At 33.5% G+C, this 21631-nt stretch overlaps 1 protein-coding gene and 1 long non-coding RNA gene across 2 annotated transcripts in view; one reads left to right on the forward strand and one right to left on the reverse strand.

Moving 5' to 3' along the window:
• The window catches only part of LOC110100215 (5'-nucleotidase domain-containing protein DDB_G0275467), a 61944-nt gene that overhangs the window by 33202 nt on the left and 7111 nt on the right, over positions 1 to 21631 (forward strand). The window contains exons 5-7 of the mRNA XM_020827634.2: positions 635 to 732; positions 1121 to 1244; positions 20310 to 20399. Of these exons, the coding sequence (XP_020683293.2) occupies positions 635 to 732; positions 1121 to 1244; positions 20310 to 20399 (312 nt within the window). The remainder of the gene's footprint in view (positions 1 to 634; positions 733 to 1120; positions 1245 to 20309; positions 20400 to 21631) is intronic.
• Positions 3867 to 7228, reverse strand: LOC114578495. Its single transcript, XR_003699512.1, has 2 exons — positions 4880 to 7228; positions 3867 to 4061 (listed from the first exon to the last, which is right to left on the reverse strand). It is a non-coding gene; the product is annotated as an uncharacterized LOC114578495 (long non-coding RNA).

Below are 21631 nucleotides of genomic sequence, written 5' to 3' on the forward strand. Positions count from 1 at the left end.
TATATATATATATATATATATATATATATATTTCATTTTTTAAAATATGTGTGTGCGAGCATGCTTTCTGCGAATATCTCTTGTTAATGCATGGCATATCATTTTTTTTTTCATCACATTGGGAGCAATATGGGAGGACTCTTTAATACTATTTTGCTGTTCCAGACGTGTCAGTTGAATGAATATTCTTTATTGATTTTTCACAAAACTGCCTGAATTACATACTTGTAGTTGCAAATTTTATTCTTGTGGATCATATAAGGAGCTCAACATGTGGATATAATACAGAGAGAAAATTTTATTCTTAAAATTTGTATTGCATTTTAATTTATCTTCCACGTTTTCCAATAGATACTAGATTTGGAGACATTTTTCAATGGACTATTATGTATTACTGTTTTATTTTTCTCTAGATGTACATTCATGCTGTTTTCTTAGAAGATAATCCTATTTCATGTCAATTGAAGACCCTTATGCCCAATACACATGCTTCTGTTATTATGTTCTAATAGTTTAAATATCTTTTTTTTTTTTTCGCAAATTTCTGCAATACATAGTCTAACTATTGCCATTATGTTTTTCCATTTTTAGAAATGAGTACTCTTAATCATTATTTTGTTTTCTTTTGCTGCAGGACACTGGCGTTTATAGAGATTCCTGGAGGGATCTCTTTGACGTCGTGATTGCTTGTGCTAATAAACCAACCTTCTACACTTCCGAGCATCCCTTCAGGTTTTTATAGATCTATTAAGATGTGCTTTCCATATTTGAAACGCTGCAATGAAATTGAGGCGTTTTTTTCTTTGTTGGCCTTAACTGATCAATGTAATTGGCTACTTCAGAGTTAAATTTTACTTGGTGGAGGGAGCTCACCTTCTATATCATATAATCAATGGAGTTTTTTATTTTGCCAGCTACCTTATATTTTAAAATTTTGTTGTGTTTTCATACTGTGGACTTGGCTCATGTCATTTTTATGTTGATATTTCTTTCATGGAATCTTTCTTCATTATACGTTTAGCTAATTGGTTAAATAGTTTGAATGTTCTTTTTGAGTTCATTGTATGTTAAAATTCAGTGTTGTTTGATGTTCTGTTTTGGTCTGCATGGCTTTTTTCAGATATTATAATATTGAGAAGGGCACCTTAGCTTTTACGGCAGTCGATGAGTTTCTTCCAGGCCAAGTTTACTATCATGGCTGCTTAAAATCATTTCTACAAATTACAAAATGGAATGGCTCTGAGGTAATTAACGAAAATTTAGTTGGTCTGCTGATTGTTGAAATACTTTAGGCAAGAGAGTTCTGTTAGTACTTTGATTTAGAAGGTTGCAATTTATGAATGACAGTTAGATGCCTTTTTCTCTTCTTGATGCATGTGACGATATTTTCTATTCATCTGTTCATTTTCCACCACGTAATTTCCACCTGCCTTATTAAGTACGTGGCATACATTATGAAATTTTAGCCTTTTTTTAATTATTATACTTATTTAAGATTATTTTTATTAGTTTTATTTCGTTTTATGTATATAATGTTTGGATTATCTTCTTTTTAAATTTAATGATAAAATTTGTAGGCCTTGTGTTGATTTAAATTATAAATTATTTTGATTTTTTTTCATGTAATTTAAAATAGGTAGTTCAATGCTTATAATTCTTTTATCAATTATGAATAAAAGATTAAAGCTAGATTTGAGGTGTAAGTGATTTAAGCCGACTTGTGAGTTGACCTGACTCGGCTCCATAAATGGCTTGCGAGTCGAGCTCGATGAGCTAATGAGCCAAGTTTGAGCTAGTCTTGATTCGTCTCGTTATATCGCTAGTCTGGTCGTTTAAAAAATATTAATATAAAATGTACTTAAAATATATTTGCATTTGATATTTTAATTACAAAGTAAAAAAAATATTTTAAAAAGATATCACACTTTTTATATTTGGTGATTCTTTATTATTATTTTTTTAATTTTTCATTTTTTTAATCATTTTATTATAAGAATTACTTGACTGATAATCATTTTCTCTCTTTCTTAACAAACGAGCTGGCTCATGACGGTTCGAGCTCGATTAATTAATCGTGTTCAAACACAAATCAGTGGTGACTCGAGCTCGACTCAACTCATTTACACTTTAAGCTAGATCCTCTTATGGTCATAAATGTCCTACATTCTCTCTCTACTCTTCTTTCACTCATTATAATTCCCTCACTAAGCCTAGTTTAATTTTTCATTCAATCAAGGTTATGAATTTGAAAACACATGCAATTTAGAATGCAAATTCATAAGGGAAGATGAGAAAGCTTAAGAAGGAATAATTGTTCAAAGGCTTTTTTAACGACTATCACGACCCAGCCCGGAGGCTAGAGTTAACGAGACGAGAACAGACGGTCGGACGGTAGATTAGATTTTCAATTACTAAATTTATCTCAAATACACTGAAAGAGCAACTAAACTTCAAAAATATAAATGTATATAAAATGAATTAAAATACTTTTCTTCAGGTGCGTCACATCTACGATACGCATTTTCGCCTCTTCTACTCATTTTGCTTTTATATTAAACTTACATGAAAAAATATGTTAGAGCAACTAACAGTAAGTCACAGCTTAGTGAGTTTACATGCTTTTAAATCACAATAACTCAAGGCAATTAGAACAATATGCATAATTTTTTTTTTTCATTTCATATCATAAAATAATTACACTTAATTGTATCATTCATGTTGAGATTTTTTCATTTCATGGCTTTTAATGTTATGCATAAATCATACTTGCCATATATATATATCATATATGTATTCATATCTTTCTTATTTATCATAAATAATACAACCTTCACATGAGCCACCATCTAATTTTGTACAAATGAAGGTATTCCTTTTCTGTTTCCTTTTTTTATTTTTTTATTCGTAATCTTTTTATTTTAACATGCATGGCTACATTGCATCCCTAGCCAGTACCTTAACGGAGTGTGCTCCATCAATTAACATGCACATGCAAGCATACTATATCATAACATTTCATTTACTTTCTATGAAAATGTAAGTCATGACATATTCAATTTCATTTGATTCAACATGATAAATCTTTGAGTATGAAAAAGACATCATAATCTAATTTGCAATAAATACTTATTTAGCATATATCACTATCTTTCAATGCATTTAATTTAAGAAAGGACAGCATCATTACTATAAAATAAAAGCATGAGTACTCACATTCAATGTTTCCAAGGTTTAATATTTTTCAAACCAAGCTTTGCTATAGATTCTAATGCTCGTCTCAACTTAATTATAAATCTTTCACTGTTCAAATAACATTAAAAGATTTTAAACCTTCAACTTGGAGTTCTCAATTAAAAAGCAACATCGATGATTCCTATTCTTTTTATGATGATAACCTAATTTACTTCAACATAAAAGAGCTCTATTCATCTTAAAATTTCTATTACCCAACATTAACCATAATTCATTTTCATTAACTTAGCATTTTAATATCATTAATTTTGGATTTTAAATAAACCATAAATTTAAAAAATCAAAATTTTGGTATAATCCCATAATTTACCCTTTTTACCCCTTTACAATTACCTAAATTAATTTAAAGTATTTTAAATTTTCAGGTTTGCCCTAAAACCCTAAATTTGGAAACCAAAAGTCCATTATTTTCATCACATAATCTTGCTAAAACCTCCCGTTTACTCAATTAACATTAAGGGCATGTTATAACACCCCACAAAAGACTATATTGTACTGCAGAGTGCAATAATAATAATCATAACATTTTCATCATTTACCTTTGAGTTCTGTTGAATTCATTTCAGATCTAAATAAAAGATCATATAACATCATTTGAAATAACAAAGGAAGCATCTAATAATTCCCCATATTTCATCACATCAAAGACTTTGTACAGAGCCACTAAGGAAATCCAAAACAATTCAAAGTAAAACAACTTTAAAACTTCTTTACTAACCTTAAGAGTAGATTAAAACATTTAAATAAACATTTACATAAAACTTAAATACTTGCATATCAAACTTCTTTCACTTTTCCTTTCCCTTTTCCTGTAAAAACAACCAGTAAAAGGTAACTGGTAAGCTATGAGGCCTAGTAAATTATGTAATTTAAATAAAAGTTATAATATAAGAAGAGAATAAATCAAAATCTTGAAGTCATAAAGCATTAAACTCACCTTTTAATGATAACAACATCATAAATCCTAATTAGCATTTTTAATTATCTCTTTGAAGTTATATTGAATATCAAAATTAAATATGTAAAAGACTTGGCTATAAATTCATAAAATATTTAATGGAGCCCTGGTTACCCTGACATTATCGCCATCGAATTACATTGAGGTCCCTTTTGCCTCATTGGGGTCCCTTTTGCCCAACTTACTATGCAGGTTTCTTTTTCTTTTGGGGTCCCTTTTGCCCCCTTTACAAAACATGCTTAGTAATTTGGGTCCCTTTTGCCGACCTAATATTATAGACATCATTTCATTTTTATATAGTCAATCTTTACTTTTAATTTGGTATTCCATACTTCTTACCTTCATAATACATATATGATTTTAATGATTATAAGCTTCAAGTTTGCTTATACTTATTCATTTGGTGTACCATGAATTTAGTAGCTACTAAGTTAAAACAGAAACTTCTTTGCATAAAAATATCAGTTAAGAAAAGACTGAGATAAGTACATTTAAACATCTATCAAATCTCTCTTATTCTCATGGATTGAAAGTTGTCAATACTTTAATATGCCTTCATGATGACTAAATAAATTCTCATACTGCATCTCTTCATAATAGGCTTTCAAAACATAATTGATAAATTAACCATTCATGATGATTACAACTATATTTAATTACATAATTTACCTCTTTGATTGTTGATCTCTTCAAAACCTACACCACGAATCCTTCTCCTTTGATACACAAACCCAAAGCTTTCTTTCTGCATAAATTTATGAATAATCATACCATACAATTAGGTTATCACTATTAGAAATGTTACTAAATTTAGGTGACATAAAAGATAAAGGTTAATAGTATACTTCTCACCTTTTCTTCCTTTCTTTCCGATATTCTTTTCTTCTATTCTTCCTTTCTCTCCTCTCCAAGCTACCACCTTAATTCATAATTCATTAAACTAGTTTGCATGCACACAACACTACAATTCATAAAAATTCTAATCATTTTACTTGCAATTATTTCCCTTTTTTCACAATTGCAACAAAATTCCCTTCAAAGATATGCTCTGAATCCCTTGAACCACAGAACTATTGCTTGCACCAGAAGATTTTGCGAATTCCCTCTGTTCTCAGCGGCAATTGACCACCTATGCTACAGTGTTTTCAGCACTATGCTGAAACCACTACAGCCCGCAAGCAGTCACTGTGCTGACCTTTCTACTGGGAAATTGAAAAAAATCCTTCAGCTGCTGCTGCTTATGCCTCTTGCTTCAGCCAATCTGTTCCCTGCGCGTCTCGGTTGAGAGTGGAGAACCGAATTCTTGCTACAGATTTCTCTGCCTTCCTTCACAGAAATAGCGGCAGTTACCAAGAATTAATTTCCAGATATGGATAAAAGAGTGGGTCCCACTCTTCAACCGATTTCCAAAAGTCTCCTCCCTAAAAACATCTGTTCGACTGCTAATAAAAAAAACTCAATTAATTATTATAATTCCGCTATCTAATTGATCCTTAACTAATCCTTCTATTTAAATAAATAGCTACTAATTAAAGCTTTACACAATAAAAATGCATACCTGAAAATTTGACTCTTTGGATATTACAAATCTTCCTTTCTTAATAGAATTTTGTCCTCGAAATTCTACTTTTCATTCAACATTAAACAAGTGAGGAAACTTATGTTTCATGTCTGTTTCCTTTTCTCGTGTAGCCTATTTTACTATTCTGTGCTTCCACTTAACATTTACAAAAGGTATTATTCTGCTCCTTAATTTACGAATATCCCTTTCCAATAAAATTTCCAGTTATTCAACATATGTCAATTTTTTCTGAAGTTTAATATCTTTTTTAAGAACTCTTTGATCTTCATCTGTAACCCATTTTCTGAGCATTGATACATGAAAAATATTATGTATATCGGACATATCTGAAGGTAGAGCCAACCTGTTTGCTACTTGTCCCACTCTTTCAATAATCTCATATAGACCTATAAATCTAGGGCTGAGTTTTCCACTTTGGCCAAATCTAGAAATACCTTTCATTGGTCTTACCTTCAGGAATACAAAATCTACCACATCAAATTCTATCATTTTATGCTTGCGATCATAATATTTCTGTTGGCGGTCTTAAGCTGCTTTTAATCTGTCTCTGATTAGTCTTACCTTTTCCGTAGCTTGATCCACTAACTGTGAACCCAACAATTGTCTTTCACCAACTTCAAACCAACTCAAGGGAGTGATGCATCTTCTGCCATATAAAGCTTCATATGGAGCCATTATGATACTGAATTGGTAGCTATTATTGTAAGTGAATTCTATTAATGAAATGTGATCCTTCCAGCTACCTCCAAAATCTAGGATACAAAATCTTAACAAATCTTCCAACACTTGAATCAACCTTTCTGATTGACCATCTTTCTGAGGATGAAATATAGTGCTGAATTTCAATTTTGTACCTAAACTTGCATGTGTAATATTCCATAACTTAGATGTGAAGCGCCCATCTCTATCTGATACAATAGCCTTAGGAATTCCATGTAATCTGATAATTTCCTTCACGAATAATTTGGCCAATTTCTCCACTGAATCAGTCTGACGGATATGTAGAAAATGGGCTGACTTGGTGAGTCTGTCAACTACTACCCATATACTATCATGCCCTTGTTTTGACCTAGGAAAGTCTGTAACAAAATCCATGGCTATCTCTTCTCACCTTCATTCTGGAATTGGTAAAGGTTGCAACATTCCACTGGGTTTCTGATGTTCAGCTTTAACAACTTGACACTTTCCACATTTAGCTACATAAGCTACCACATCTCTTTTCATTCCTGGCCACCAAAACGAAGTCTTCAAATCCTTATACATCTTTGTGCTTCCAGGGTGAATGGAGTAACTGGTACTATGTGCTTCAGACAAGATGTCTTGAATCAAATATGACTCTTTTGGTAACCACAACCGCATATTGTACCTGATTATTCCTTGTTCATCAACACTGAGTTCCTTCTTTAATTTTTCTTGCACTTGATCCAAAAACTTCTGATATTTATTGTTTTTTTTACCTTAATTATTTTCTCCAATGACAATTGAACTGTCATATGATTAATGTTGAGTGTATCATGATCTCTTAGCATTCTGACTTTTAATTGTAAGGCTTCCATTTCTTTAATCAATCTTTCCTCACTAGTCAACAAATTCAACTGTGTTTGGTTCTTTCTGCTCAATGCATCAGCTGCAACATTAACCTTTCCTTGACGGTACTGGATTTCTAGATCATAATCCTTTATTAATTCCAACCATCTTCTCTGTCTCAGATTCAATTCCCTCTGAGTGAAAATATATTTCAAACTCTTATGATATGTAAAGATCTCACATTTTACCCCTTACAAATAATGTCTCCAAATTTTCAATGCAAATGCTTCTGCCGCCAACTCTAAGTCATGAGTGGGATAGTTCTTTTAATGTGGCTTAAGTTGTCTGGAAGCATAGGCAATCACTTTTCTATTCTGCATTAACACACAATCCAATCCTTTTAAAGAAGCATCACTGTATAGCTGAAATACCTCCGTTCCAGAAGGAATTGTCAGTACTGGTGCAGTTGTCAAACATCGTTTCAATTCATGAAAACTCTGCTCACAATCATCTGTCCACTCAAACTTAATATCCTTCCGGGTTAACTTGGATAAAGGAAAAACAATCTGAGAAAAACCCTTAACGAATCTTCTATAGTAACCTGTCAATCCCAAGAAACTTCTGACCTCTGCTACATTCGTTGGTGTTGGCCAATCCACTACTGCTTTAATCTTTTCTGAATTCACTGAAATTCCTTCTCTACTAACAATGTGTTCGAAAAATGGAATTTTTTTCAATCAAAATTCACACTTGGAGTATTTAGCAAACATTTTATGTTGCTTCAATAAATTTAGAACAATCTTCAAATGATCTGCATGATCCTTATCATTCTTAGAATAGATCAATATATCATTAGTAAATACAATAACAAATTGATCCAGATAAGGTCTGAAAATTCTATTCATCATATCCATAAATACTGTATGGGCATTGGTTAACCCAAACGGCATCATTAAAAATTCATAGTGCCCATATCTGATTCCAAAAGCAATCTTCTCCACATCACATTCTTTTATCCGAACCTGATGATAACCTAATCTCAAATCAATTCTGGAGAAAACAGAAGAACCTGCTAAATGATCAAAGATATCATCAATCCTGTGAAGATGTACTTATTTTTAACTTTCACCTTATTTAATTCTCTGTAATCAATATAGAGTCTTAAAGAACCATCCTTCTTCTTGACAAATAATACTGGTGCACTCTAAAGGGACGAACTAGGTCTGATAAAACCCTTCTCAATTAATTCAGCCAACTGATCTTTCAGTTCTTGCAATTCCTTGGTTGTCATTCTATAAGGTGCCTTGACAATAGGACTTGTGCCAAGTTGAAAATTAATTGAAAATTATACTTCTCTATCCGGAGGTAGCTCATTCCATTCCTCAGAGAACACATTTATGAATTCATTCACAATAGGAATCTATGTTGCACCGATACAGATACGGCGATATAGATACGACACGATACGGATACGGGACACGCCAATTCTTAAAAATACAGGATATGGATACGGCACTGATACGACTTTATAATATATAAATAATACATAAAAATTAATAAAGTAATCAAAGTGTAATATTTGAAATGACAAAAAATTGAAATAAAAGTAAGCATTAAATATTGAAATGTCTAGTACAACAACAAAAACAAGAAGATAAATTGCCCAACACATGAAATTTCAACTATTCAATAGAAGGAATGATAGGATTAGCTTCTTCAGTGGTTTGTCTTTGAGTTTCTATATCATCTTCAATAAATATCATAGCTTCTAATTCAGGCTCATCAAGTGAAAGATTAGCAATTTCTAATATTCCCATATCCTCAAGAGATTCAAATCCATCTCCAGCAACATCCCACATCCTGTTGTCTCCTTCCATATAAGTTGGAGTTTTCCTTGAGAGAAGTCGAAGGTTGTATACATGTAAAACTAAATCTTCAGCCGTGTGAGTAATTTTATTTCTCTTCATTGATTGGATGAATAGTTGTGTCTCCAATTTCTTTCACAACAGGATGAGGATGAAACTTGGCCAAGCAATTTTATGGCGATTGTTTGAAGTAGAGGTGTTGAAGCTCCATGTATAATCCACCACATTTTCGGATCAATTCTCCACCTATCACGCAATGACTCTTGGTCACCAAAGTTCTTTAAATAACCAAAAAATTTAGCAAGCTCAATATTGACACTTCTTCTTCTCCTCATTTGAAAAAAAGCACTTAAACATGTCTTCCTCATATTTAAAATTTCTAAATCTTTTTGTGGAGAAACTCTTTGAAGATCCTCTTGAAGCCATTCTTTAGTTGATATCTTCAAATAACATTAAAATGAAATAACGAAAAAATGTTGAAATTACAAACAACAAATTGTGAATCATAATGAAAAAAATGTTGAAATTTACCTTGGATTAGTGAGTGAGCCAAGCAATGTAAAGATGTATTACTTTTGCCCCATCTATATTCTGAAAATAGCATAGATAACATCCCAAAAAGTTTGATCTTCATGAAGTGTCTTCCTCTACATGTCTATATATAAACTTCTTTTACTTGTTTAGCATTTGAATCCCACACTCATAAATGAGATGTAAACAAGACTTATCCATATCAGCTACTCTCAACCATCCATAAATTGGGTCTGTGAAATTTATGATATATTCAATCTCATCCCACCATAAATCTTCTAAAAGCTTCTCTTTTACATACCTAGCCTTTCCAAACATCATCTTCCCTATAACATGTCCATTTGTCACTGATCACCATAGCTTTGAAAGAACATTTTTTATTTTTTTGAATCTTCTCAACATCACATTTACTGAGGCAAACCGAGTTTCAGCAACTGCAAGCATATTTAAATTAGAGAAATCATTGAACATAGAGAGTCTCATGGAGTGATTCAAATAAAAATTTCTAATTACAAATTGCATCTCCAGCAATCACTGTGATCCAATGACATTCATTATAGGTGATTCATTTGCTTCGGTATTTCTTAGCTGCACAAATATTCTTCAAGCAAGATTAAGCGATGCACAACACATGGTGTCCAAAAAATATGAGGATAATGCTTACTCTACAAGTAGACCTGCAGCTCTACAAACAGGTGCATTATCAGTAATGACCTGAATGATGTTTGAAGGCCCCACCATCATGATAACTTCTTTGATTAAATTAAAATGAAAAACTTATCCTTGTACTGTCCTTCATAGTTTACAGCTTTGATAAAACATAGAATAGCTCTCTGTTACAGCCATGAAGTTGATAAGTGGTCTCTCTTGTGGATCTGTCCACCCATCACAAAACCAAGTAACTCACTTTTTCCTTCCAAACTCTTCTAGTAGCTCGAGCAACTTCTCAATATTGTCCCTCTCTCTTTGCAACAACTTCGTTCTAATGACATTATATCCTGGTGGCACGTATCCTGCAAGATTGTTATTGCATGCATATGCAAAGGCATTTTAGTAATGTGGATTCCTTGCTAGGTTAAAAGGAAGTCCAGCTGAGTAAAACCATTCTAGCTATTCCCCGTCTAGTTGTGTTCTCTCATTTGTAAATTAAATGCTTTCTCCAAAGCACTATCTACAACATGTTTTCTTTTTTTGGTTCAAATCCCTCATTCGAAAAGGTCCTTTGTTTACAGTCTGTCATCACATCTAATTGAAGAAGATGATGAAGGATATGAAGCATGAATGCTTGGAAGTGGAATATGTTTTGGAAGATCTTTTTTACTCCTTTGCTCAGCTTCACTGATTTTTCTTTGTAATTCAGCCATTTGTGATGAGCTATCTTCGGGCAAACTTTGATTCCATACCACTAATCTTCAACAAATGAGCTTTCATTCTATAATACGATCCTTTGTATGTTGCATTACAAAAAATTGCATTTGAATGCAATATTGCCTCCCCCTTACTGTTTTACCTATTTTTGTAACATAACCCCATAAAGGTTTGTTATCTTCAATATTAATTTATGATGGTCTCATCAGAACCAATTCCTGCTCCACTAGAGCTCATTATCCTACAAAGGATCTATACAAATTAAAACATATGATTTGAAACATGAAAAATTTAAGTGGAAAGTGTAGATATGTTGCGACTCTGCCGGGGGTCCAAAGGGGCGCTGCCCCTACCGAGTAGTACGAGCAATACGAGTTCCAATACGAGCGGTACCGAGTTCCAATACCGAGCATTACTAAGTTCCAATACCGCTTGGTACCGAGTAGTACCGAGCAATACCGAGTTCCAATACCAAGCGGTACCGAGTTCCAATACCGAGCAGTACTAAGTTCCAATACCGCTCAGTACCGAGCAATACCGAGCAGTACCGAGTTCCAATTACCGAGCACTATCGAGTTCCAATACTGCTCGGTACGAGTAGTACGAGCAATACCGAGTTCCAGTTAATGTTCCGTACCAAGCGGTACCACAGTTTCGATACCGAGCCTGTGATTAAGAAATCGAAGAACGATGAAAAAACGAACCTTCACTGCTCACGTCGCCTTCACTGTTTGCGTTGTCGAGCCGCTTCGTCGACGAAGGATGATCCTATCGACTTAAATGCTCGCGTCGTCAAGCCTCTTTGTCGACAAAGGATGATCCTGTTTGCTTCTATGCTCGGTCATCAAGCCGCTCCTTCAACTATAACGAAGAAGATGAACACGTGTGTGGAAACGAAAAACCTAGCTCTTTGAAATGTTCAGCCGCATAAATGAATATGGATATTGAGCCGGAAACGGTGGAACGTCGAAAAAAAGGGTAATCTGTGGTTCCGTGTTTTTTTAATTAGGACACGCGTATCCGATACGCGTGTCCAGTCAATTTAAATAATATTTTAATCGGACACGGCAAGCCGTATCCAACACGTATCCGTCCGTATCGGAGGTGTACTGTATCTGACACGTATCCGATACAGCACGCCTCGTAAATAGGAGTATCCATGCAACATAGATAGGTGAATTGAAAGATATATCATCAAACATTTCTCGTTCATTGCTTCTATCTTTTGCAAGAAAACTTAATTACCAACTTTTAAACTTTTATACATCTGAATTACAAGAATCAATGATGAAATGACTCCTCTTTCACAGTGAAAAAAATACTTCTTCTCCTGGCAAATCAAATCTGACATTTTTCTTCCAACATTTCAATAGTTGCAAAGTACTTGATTAATCAATCCATTCATAGAATTATGATTGAATTCTACCAAGGAAGTATTATAGATCTGCTTGAAAATTTCTCTACCAACTATCGAAAATCTATTGACACACATTGTACTGGATTCAAATAATTACTCGCAGGTAATCTAACATGCAACTAGGAGTAAAAGAGACAGGTTCCACATATGTTTTTCACAAATTTCTCAGATATAAATGAATGCGATGCACCAGAATCAAAAAGTACTCTAGCAAATATATCTGAGATATTAAAGTACCTGTCACCACTTCAGAAAAGAGTCTTTGGCATCTTGGGTAGATAAAGTAAAACTCTAGCTGGTGCAGATCTGCCGCATCACTTGAGGTTTCTCCTTTATCTTTCAAGGCAGGTTGATGTATCTGTAGCCTGACACCGCTGAACTGATCCATCCTGTGACTGCCTCTAACCTCTGTACCTCTTTGAACATTCTTTGGATAATTCCTCTTAATATGACCTGATTCTCCACACAAATAACACTTTCTGAATTCATAAAGCATCTTCCTGGGTGATATTTTCCACAGGTTGTACAAACATGAATTGCAGGAAATCTCAGTGGTTTTTATATTGACTTTGTTGGAATTTCTGTCTTTTGGATGATCCGCTTCTGTGATCACTTGTCTCTTTCTATCATTATTATCCCATTTTTTTTTAACCACTTCAATGTCATTCTCTAGAAGTCTGGCACTTTTCACAATTTGAGAAAATTCTTTTATGCGAAGAGGAATTAAAGGCTGTCTCCAAAGAATCCCTCAAACCCTTCAAAAATCGGTTGCATTTTTCCTCTGAAGTATGATGAGCTGTGAGCATATCTTGAAAGAGCTGTAAATTATGCTTCACATTGAATGACAGTCTTAGATCCTTGCTTCAGGTTTACAAAACTTTCCTATATTGCTTGCCTTGCTGATGGAGGAACTTACCATTCTCTGAAGACTTGCTCAAATTTTTCCCACATGATTTGTTCCTCTGATCTACCTTTGAATTTCTCTAGTTATTGTCCTCTCCACCATCTTTCTGTTCACCCTCTAGCATAAAAATTGCTAAGATGCTCTTCTATTCTCAGGACATCTCATTCCCATTTAAAAATTTTCTCTATTCTGATATTCAATCTTCAACCACTTCTCGCATCAACTCCTTTAAATAAAAGGAGTTTAGGCTTTGGAAGAGCTTTAAATGCATTATCCACTTCTGCACTTAACAGGATCACCTGCCTCCACGTTTGATTTACTATCAGGAGTGGTAGGGAGTAACTGGTCTGTAACTACAGGTGGAAACACAGGTGTTGCAAATCCCCCCATAGACTGCATCTTTTTCCATCATCTGCATCATCATATTCATCATTCTGCAGTTGCATCATATTTCATGACATTGCATTCTAAGCCTCCATTCCTACAGTGCAGATTTACATTAGGTGCACTGCCTCCTACTGGTGCCACCATTTTCAAGATCTTCAGAAGATCCTAATAGGTTGGGATGACTGACCTCCTCTCTTTCTGGTATTCTTTCAGCCATTAAATCTGTAACACATTACATTAAGACATATTAGTCATGAATTCCCATTTAGACATTACTTTCATATATTGACATATTAGTCAGATTGAAATTAAACATAATTATTTATAATCAATGAAAATTAGACTCTTTATGTTTAGATTACTAACACTATCCTAGGCTCTATAATAAATTTTATCACATTTAATCTCATCCTCTTAGATGATTCCCTTTCTTATGCTTTCCTTGAATCCCCAGAATCTTAAAACATTGCTCTGATACCACTTTTGTAACACCCCACAAAAGATACACTGACTGCATAGTGCAACAATAATAGTCATAACATTTCCATCATTTACCTCTTGAGTTTGTTTGAATTCATTTCAGATCTAAATAAAAGATCATATAATATATCATTTGGAATAACAAATAGAGCATCTAATAATTCCTCAAATTTCATCATATCAAAAGACTTTGTACAGAGCCACAAATAAATCCAAAACAATTCAAAGTTAAAACAACATTAAAAACTTCTTTACTAACCTTAAGAGTAGATTTAAAACATTTAAATAAATATTTACATAAAACTTAAAAACTTGCATATCAAACTTCTCCACTTTTCTTTTCTCTTTTTCTTATAAAAATATCCAGTAAAAGGTAACTGGTAAACTATGAGGCCAGTAAATTATATAATTTTAATAACAGTTATAATATAAAAAGAAATAAATCAAAAATCTTAAACTCATAAAGCATTAAACTCACCTTTAATGATAACAACATTCTAAATCCTAATTAGCACTTTTAATTCTCTTCGAAAGTTATATTGAATATCAAAATATAAATATGTAAAGACTTGGCTATAAATTCATAACAATATTCAATGGAGCCCTGGTTATCCTGACATTATCGTCATTGCATACATTGAGGTCCCCTTTGCCTCATTGGGTGTCCTTTTGCCCACCTACTATGCAAGTCTCTTTTTCTTTTGGGGTCCCTCTTAGTAATTTGAGTCTTTTGCCCACCCTGATATTATAGACATTATTTCATTATAATATAGCCAATCTTTACTTTTAATTTGATATTTCCTTACTTCATACCTTCATAATACATATATGATTTTAATGATTATAAAGCTTCAAGTTTGCTTATACTTATACATTTGGTGTACCATGAATTAGTAGCTACTTAGTTAAAACAGAAACTGTCACGACCCAGCCCGGTTAGCTCGCAAGTGCGAGGCGGGAACAGAGATCGGACAATAAGAAAGATAAGGTAGCATGCATAAACTAAATTCATCATAAAGTAAAAGAATGTTAACATCACTACAACAAGAAAAGAAAAGACACTAAAAAGTTCCAAATAGTAATTTTGCTTTTCATACCTTGTAAAAAGAGGATTACATCAAAAATTCTTCCAAATGAAAGGATTCCAAAAATCATATTTGAGTTCTTTCCAAAAATCTATACAATTCATCTTCTAACAACAAAAAGCAAAACACAAAAGAACCTGCCGCCCGCCGCTCTCCCTACGACGGTAGGTGCGCGGAGGTTGGTCAGCCATTATCTAGAAGCAGGGTCTCCTGAAAAGTTCCCATAACTAGGGTGAGTCAAACTCAATACGGCAAATGCTTTACCAAATAAATATTTAGAGAAAAATAATAAGAATGAAGCTAACATGAATGAAAAGAAATATAGAACTCATTGCAAATTAAATAGAATACTTCAATGTAATCCATAAATCCTTTCCTTAACATAAACTTGTGATGCAACACTTCCCATAAAAACATAAAAGAATACTTTCCCTTATACCATAATGCTTTTCCTTTAAACCATAATGCCTTTCATATGCTTAATATAACATGTATTTATAATCACCCGTCTCGGAGATATCATTTTGTACTGATCAGGTACAACATAATAGGTCATTCCTTTACCAATGCTCAAAAGAGCATCACCTTTACCAATGCTCAAAAGAGCATCACCCTACAATGCTCATAAGAGCATCACATTTACCAATGCTCATAAGAGCATCACCTTTACCAAAGATATCTCCCGCATCAACATGCACATACACTTATCTTTTTGTTCTCATAACATGCATATGTTTAAATGTCCCCTAATATGCCATATAGTTTCATAATAACATAGGATGAAAAGGGCAAGTTCTTTTCTTTATTCCTTAACCAAGAAAGAGTAAGTGCAATAAAATAAATAATTCCTTTCATAAGAAATATGCTTGAAAGTAAGGGATTTCTTTACTTCATATCCATAAACCATAATAAAAAGAGATTCATAAACTTAAAGAGCATAAATCAAAATATGCTTTGAAGGGATAATAACAATTTCATTTTCTCTTAAAATTTAAAGGTATTGCATTTACCTACCTCAAATAAAAAGGTCTTCACTTAAGTATACTTAGGAGCTTCTCCCTCCAATTGATCAAAACCTAAAAGGGATACAACAAACAATATTACAAACCTATATAAAGCTCCTAAACCTTAAGTTAAGAAAAAGAGAACTCTCCCTCTTCCTACAATTCATGCTTCAATAAGAAAAAGAAAAACCCCATAAGTGTCAAACTACCATTTTAATTTAAAAGCTTCTAAGGATGGCTTCTAAAAACCCTTCCCAACATAAAGAGAACTCTTTTGATCAATAATTTCAAAATTGGGAAAATAACCCTAATTTCCAAAACTCAAAAGTTTTGTTAAACACTACAAGTTCTTCACATAAAAGCTTCTCCAAACCTCTAGAAATTCTTTTTATGAAGGAAAACCAAAGAAAAGCATGTTTTAAGAAAAACCCTAATTTCCAAATTCCATATTTTCAAGAAATCAACTAGCATTAAGGTTTAGAAACATCCTTTAATCATTCTCTAAACTTTTCTCAAAGAAAATCCAAGTTTTCTAAAAACCCTAGAAATCTTCTCATTCAAAAATCTAGAGAATGAGAGGGAAAATCATCATTCTAATGCATACCTTAGCCTTCCCTTAGCCTCCCCTAAGATTTTCCTCAAGATTGGCCGCCGAAAACCGCCGCCGGAGCAACCGCCGAAGACGCCGTCCGAGCCTTGCATCCGCCTTCTCCTTGTTCCGCACGGTTTGGCCGTGACATGCGAATGGGAGAAGAGTGAAGGGTTTCGGTTTTTGTATAATGGGAGAATGGGTTATGCCAAAAGACTTAATTGCCCCCACTTAAGTAATTTCGGCCTTCATAAAACATAGGGGTAGAATTGGCATTTCTAACCTTCCAAAATTCATAATCTTCAAAATACTCATAATACGATATATGTTCTATACATCAAAACGATCAGACTTTTACGCTCTATTTTCTAAAATTATTCCCGTCGAAATCTGACAACTTCGAAATTTTCACTTAAACCTCGTCGCGGCGCTTTGAAAAGCGTGCGAGGTCTTAGACGGCATTTTCGGGTTTTACAGAAACTTCTTTGCATAAAATTATCAGTTAAGAAAAGACTGAGATAATTACATTTAAACATTTATCAAATCTATCTTGTTCTCATGGATAGAAAGTTGTGAATACTTTAATATACCTTCATGATGACTAAACAAATTCTCATACTGCATCTCTTCATAATAGACTTTCAAAACATAAATGATAAATTAACCATTCATGATGATTACAACTATAATTAATTACATAATTTACCTCTTTGATTGTTGATCTCTTCAAAACCTACACCACGAATCCTTCTCCTTTGAAACACAAACCCAAAGCTTTCTTTCTGCATAAATCTATGAATAATCCTACCATACAATTCGGTTATCACTGTTAGAAATGTTACTAAATTTAGGTGACATAAAAGATAAAGGTTAATAGTATACTTCTCCCTTTTCTTCCTTTCTTTTCGATATTCTTTTGTTCTATTCTTCCTTTCTCTCCTCTCCAAGCTACCACCTTAATATCTTTCAACTAGTTTGCATACACACAACACTAGAATTCATAAAAATTCTAATCATTTTACTTGCAATTATTTCCCTTCTTTCACAATTGCAACAAAATTCCCTTCAAAGATGTGCTCTGAATCCCTTGAACCACAGAACTATTGCTTGCACCAGACGATTCTGCGAATTCCTTCTGTTCTCAGCGGCAATTGACCGCCTCTGCTACAGTGTTTTCATCACTATGCTGAAACCACTACAGCCCGCAAGCAGTCACTGTGCCGAACCTTTCTACAAGGAAATTGGAAAAAATCCTTCAGCCGTTGCCGCTTATTTCTCTTGCTTCAGCCGATTTGTTCCTTGCGGTCGGTTGAGAGTGGAGAACCAAATTCTTGCTACAGATTGCTCTGCCTTCCTTCACAGAAATAGCGGCAGTTACCAAGAATTAATTACCAGATATGGATAAAATAGTGGGTCCCACTCTTCAACCGATTTCCAAAAGTCTCCTCCCTAAAAACATCTTTTCGGCTGCTAATAAAAAAAACTCAATTAATTATTATAATTCCACTATCTAATAAATTAAAAAAAAACTCAATTAATTATTATAATTCCCTAAAACCCTTCTATTTAAATAAATAGCTACTAATTAAAGCTTCACACAATAAAAACGCATAACTGAAAGTTTAAGTCTTTGGATATTACATATGTCAAATTTGGAGATCAGTTGGTCATTCAATTAACGTCTAAAGTGTCCTATTGTGCTTCAAGTGTTTGATTTGATCTCATTTTGACTTGGATTGGGCCACTTCTTCTTGTTGAGATCAGTTTGACTATAAGTTTGCTGAAATCAAAGTGCAGGTGATCATAATTTTAATTTCAGAAGTTTTTAATTCAAAGTCTGCCTTGAGATTCTTGCAGATCTATGACTTTTCCGGAGGCATATCAAAGATAATCATAAACCTAGATGATTGTAGGGGAAAATATTTTGTATGTTATAAAATCTCACTCTCTTTTTCTTTTGAATTTTTGATGAAGACATAAGCATGGACTGTTTAAAACTTTTTTTCTTGCAAGAATTTAGATTGTAAGTTCTTGATGTGTGTTATTCACAATTTTCATGTTTGTGTGCCACACAATGATGTTAACGATAATTAATAGTAGTAATCAGATGCCATATTCCATGGAAGAATGAGAAAATTTGAATATGATGTTCTTGGCATACATAGTTTATTGGTTGAGATGTTCTTTGAAGTCAATCTACCAAAAGAAGTAACTTATGTAATCTTTGATGGGTTAGAAAGGGGATTATTTTCAGTTGAACCACAATGAACGTGTACTGCTAGATCATAGTTGACAAGTCACATGTAAATTCATCTTGCCATTGCAATTTTGGATTCAGAAATAGGTGTAGATTACAAAAGAAAGTGTCATAGATCTGCATTTTGTGTTTGTTGATCATATTTTACTCCTACTGATTCTTCTATGGAGAATGATTAGTCATTATAAAAATTTATAAAGACATATTTGTCTGGGTTAAAAGGCTAATAAGAATGTTTTCCAAGATAAGTTTTTTCAATTGCTAGTTAAGTGTCCTGTCTGTTTGGGAAAAAATTTGGGTCTGGATATCCTTACCCAAATTTTCTCCCAACATTGGCACTTATAACAAGGCAAGCAGGATGAGCCTTACCATTCACAACATCATTTGATGTTTTAGGTTTATAATAAATAGTTTCTATAATCTGGTTAGCCTGGTGTGTTTAATGATTGATGTTACAAACAAGTTGAGGTTTAACATTCACAAGTTATTGTGAGATTTCAGGCTTATATTTAATAGGCTCTATAATCAGCCTGGGTTAAGTAATGGTTGATGTCACTTACTTAGATTGACCTATCATGACATTATTTTAGTTGGCAAGATGCTTATGTTGTCCTTTAGGGGGTTTTGTGATTTGCTTGTCGTGTTATAGGTTTGAAGTGTCTTATTTTAGTCATAGTTTTATGACCAAGATAATCATAAGTCAAAACTCGACTTTGTCTTGCACACTGACTTACCCTTTTTTGGGACAAAATTATGTATATTGTTATCAATTTTGTGTTTTTAGTCTCAAGGAACACATAAACATGGACTCCTTGATACTATTTTTTCCCTGGTTTATTAGGTTTGTTAGGATTAAAATTGTCAGTTGCCTGAAGTATCTTATCCAAAATTTCCATGTCTATGTGCCATGCAACGTTTAACAAACAGTTCATAATGGTGATCAGATACCAGATTACATCTACAATTGGGAAAAATTCAGATATGATGTTATTTGCAAACATAATTATTTGAAGCATTTGAGATCTTTGAGTTCAATCTTCTAAAAGCCTAATCTTGTTCTCTAATATTTTTAGTAACCATCGTTTGTATACGAATTATTTTAGGTGATTTACTTTGGAGATCATCTTTTTAGTGACCTTAGAGGACCTTCAAAGGCTGGCTGGAGAACTGTTGCTATCATCCATGAACTAGAGGTACTATTTTTCAAGGTTCTATTCTATTAATGTAACCTCCAGAACACTTCACCTGGCTGATTGTCTCAACAGCCATCATAAAATTTGAATATATGCATTGCATATTGATATGCTTGGAGCTTCACATGTAGGATAAAATTTAAAAGAACTGACTAATAATAGCATTGATAAGCCAATAGTTCGTTAGTTAAAAGGAAAAAAAATCTGTGCAGTTTGATGCGGAGAGGGAAAGGAAAGTATACATAGTTTCAAGAGAAAGGAGGGATAATTAAACCTTCATTAGGACCAGCAGAAAGAGCAGAATAAGAGAAGGGTAGCAGCCTGCAATGAGATGACATTTGCATATGCTTTTTATGGAAATCTGTATTAAATTTAAAATTTTGTTTGAATGGCATTCTAATTTGGCAATTATTTTATGGGCTTATAAAATTCATGCCCTGACCCTATTGAAAGAGTTTTGTGTATTCCGGGATGAAAAGGCATACGTCAGATTAGATTGAACAAATAAGTCGTTACCTAATGATTGCACCCTCATTTTACTATATTTTTATAATATGGTTCCATATTTCTCATAAACAAAAGCCCGCCCTTATAATTAATTATCCCCCTAGTTGACGAGAGAGAACTTTCAATTAAAGTTTGTCGTTGGAAGTAAAATGCTTAGCGTATAGTAGCAGCAATTTAGTTTAGAGTTGAGAATTTGCCTCTGTTTCCGTATATTTTCAAGACGAGCCCAAATCAAGCTCATTCGATCCCGACTGCGCTTGACTGTCGTCGAGCGTCAATATACCTAAATCGGGCCCTGATTAGATGAATTTAATTCCATCAAATTAAAGGCCAATGGATCAAACCAACCCAAAATCAATCCAAATTGAGCCTCGTTGAGTCTCGTCGAATCAAATTCGATGAAATTCGACCCCTATTCAAGTTTCATTTCATAAATTTGACTTGATTAGATTCAATCGAACCTGAGTCAATTCAAATCGATCAATTTGTGTTCGATTCGGGCTTAATTCTAGCATAATTGATCCAATTCAAGTTTGATTTAACCCCAAACAGATTAAATTGGCTTCTTGGCCTCTTGTAATCATTTTCCCATTTTAGAAAACTAGAGATTCAAAAAGCTACTGTTCACCCATCATTTCGCTCTGATTCGAGCAACTACATCCGTATATCACGCAGAAAACCCACTCCAGAGCAAAATCCCCTGAGAAATTATTTTGTGCGGAGTT

The sequence above is a fragment of the Dendrobium catenatum genome, unplaced genomic scaffold (genome assembly GCF_001605985.2).
Source record: "Dendrobium catenatum unplaced genomic scaffold, ASM160598v2 original_scaffold_53126, whole genome shotgun sequence".
NCBI lineage: Eukaryota > Viridiplantae > Streptophyta > Magnoliopsida > Asparagales > Orchidaceae > Dendrobium > Dendrobium catenatum.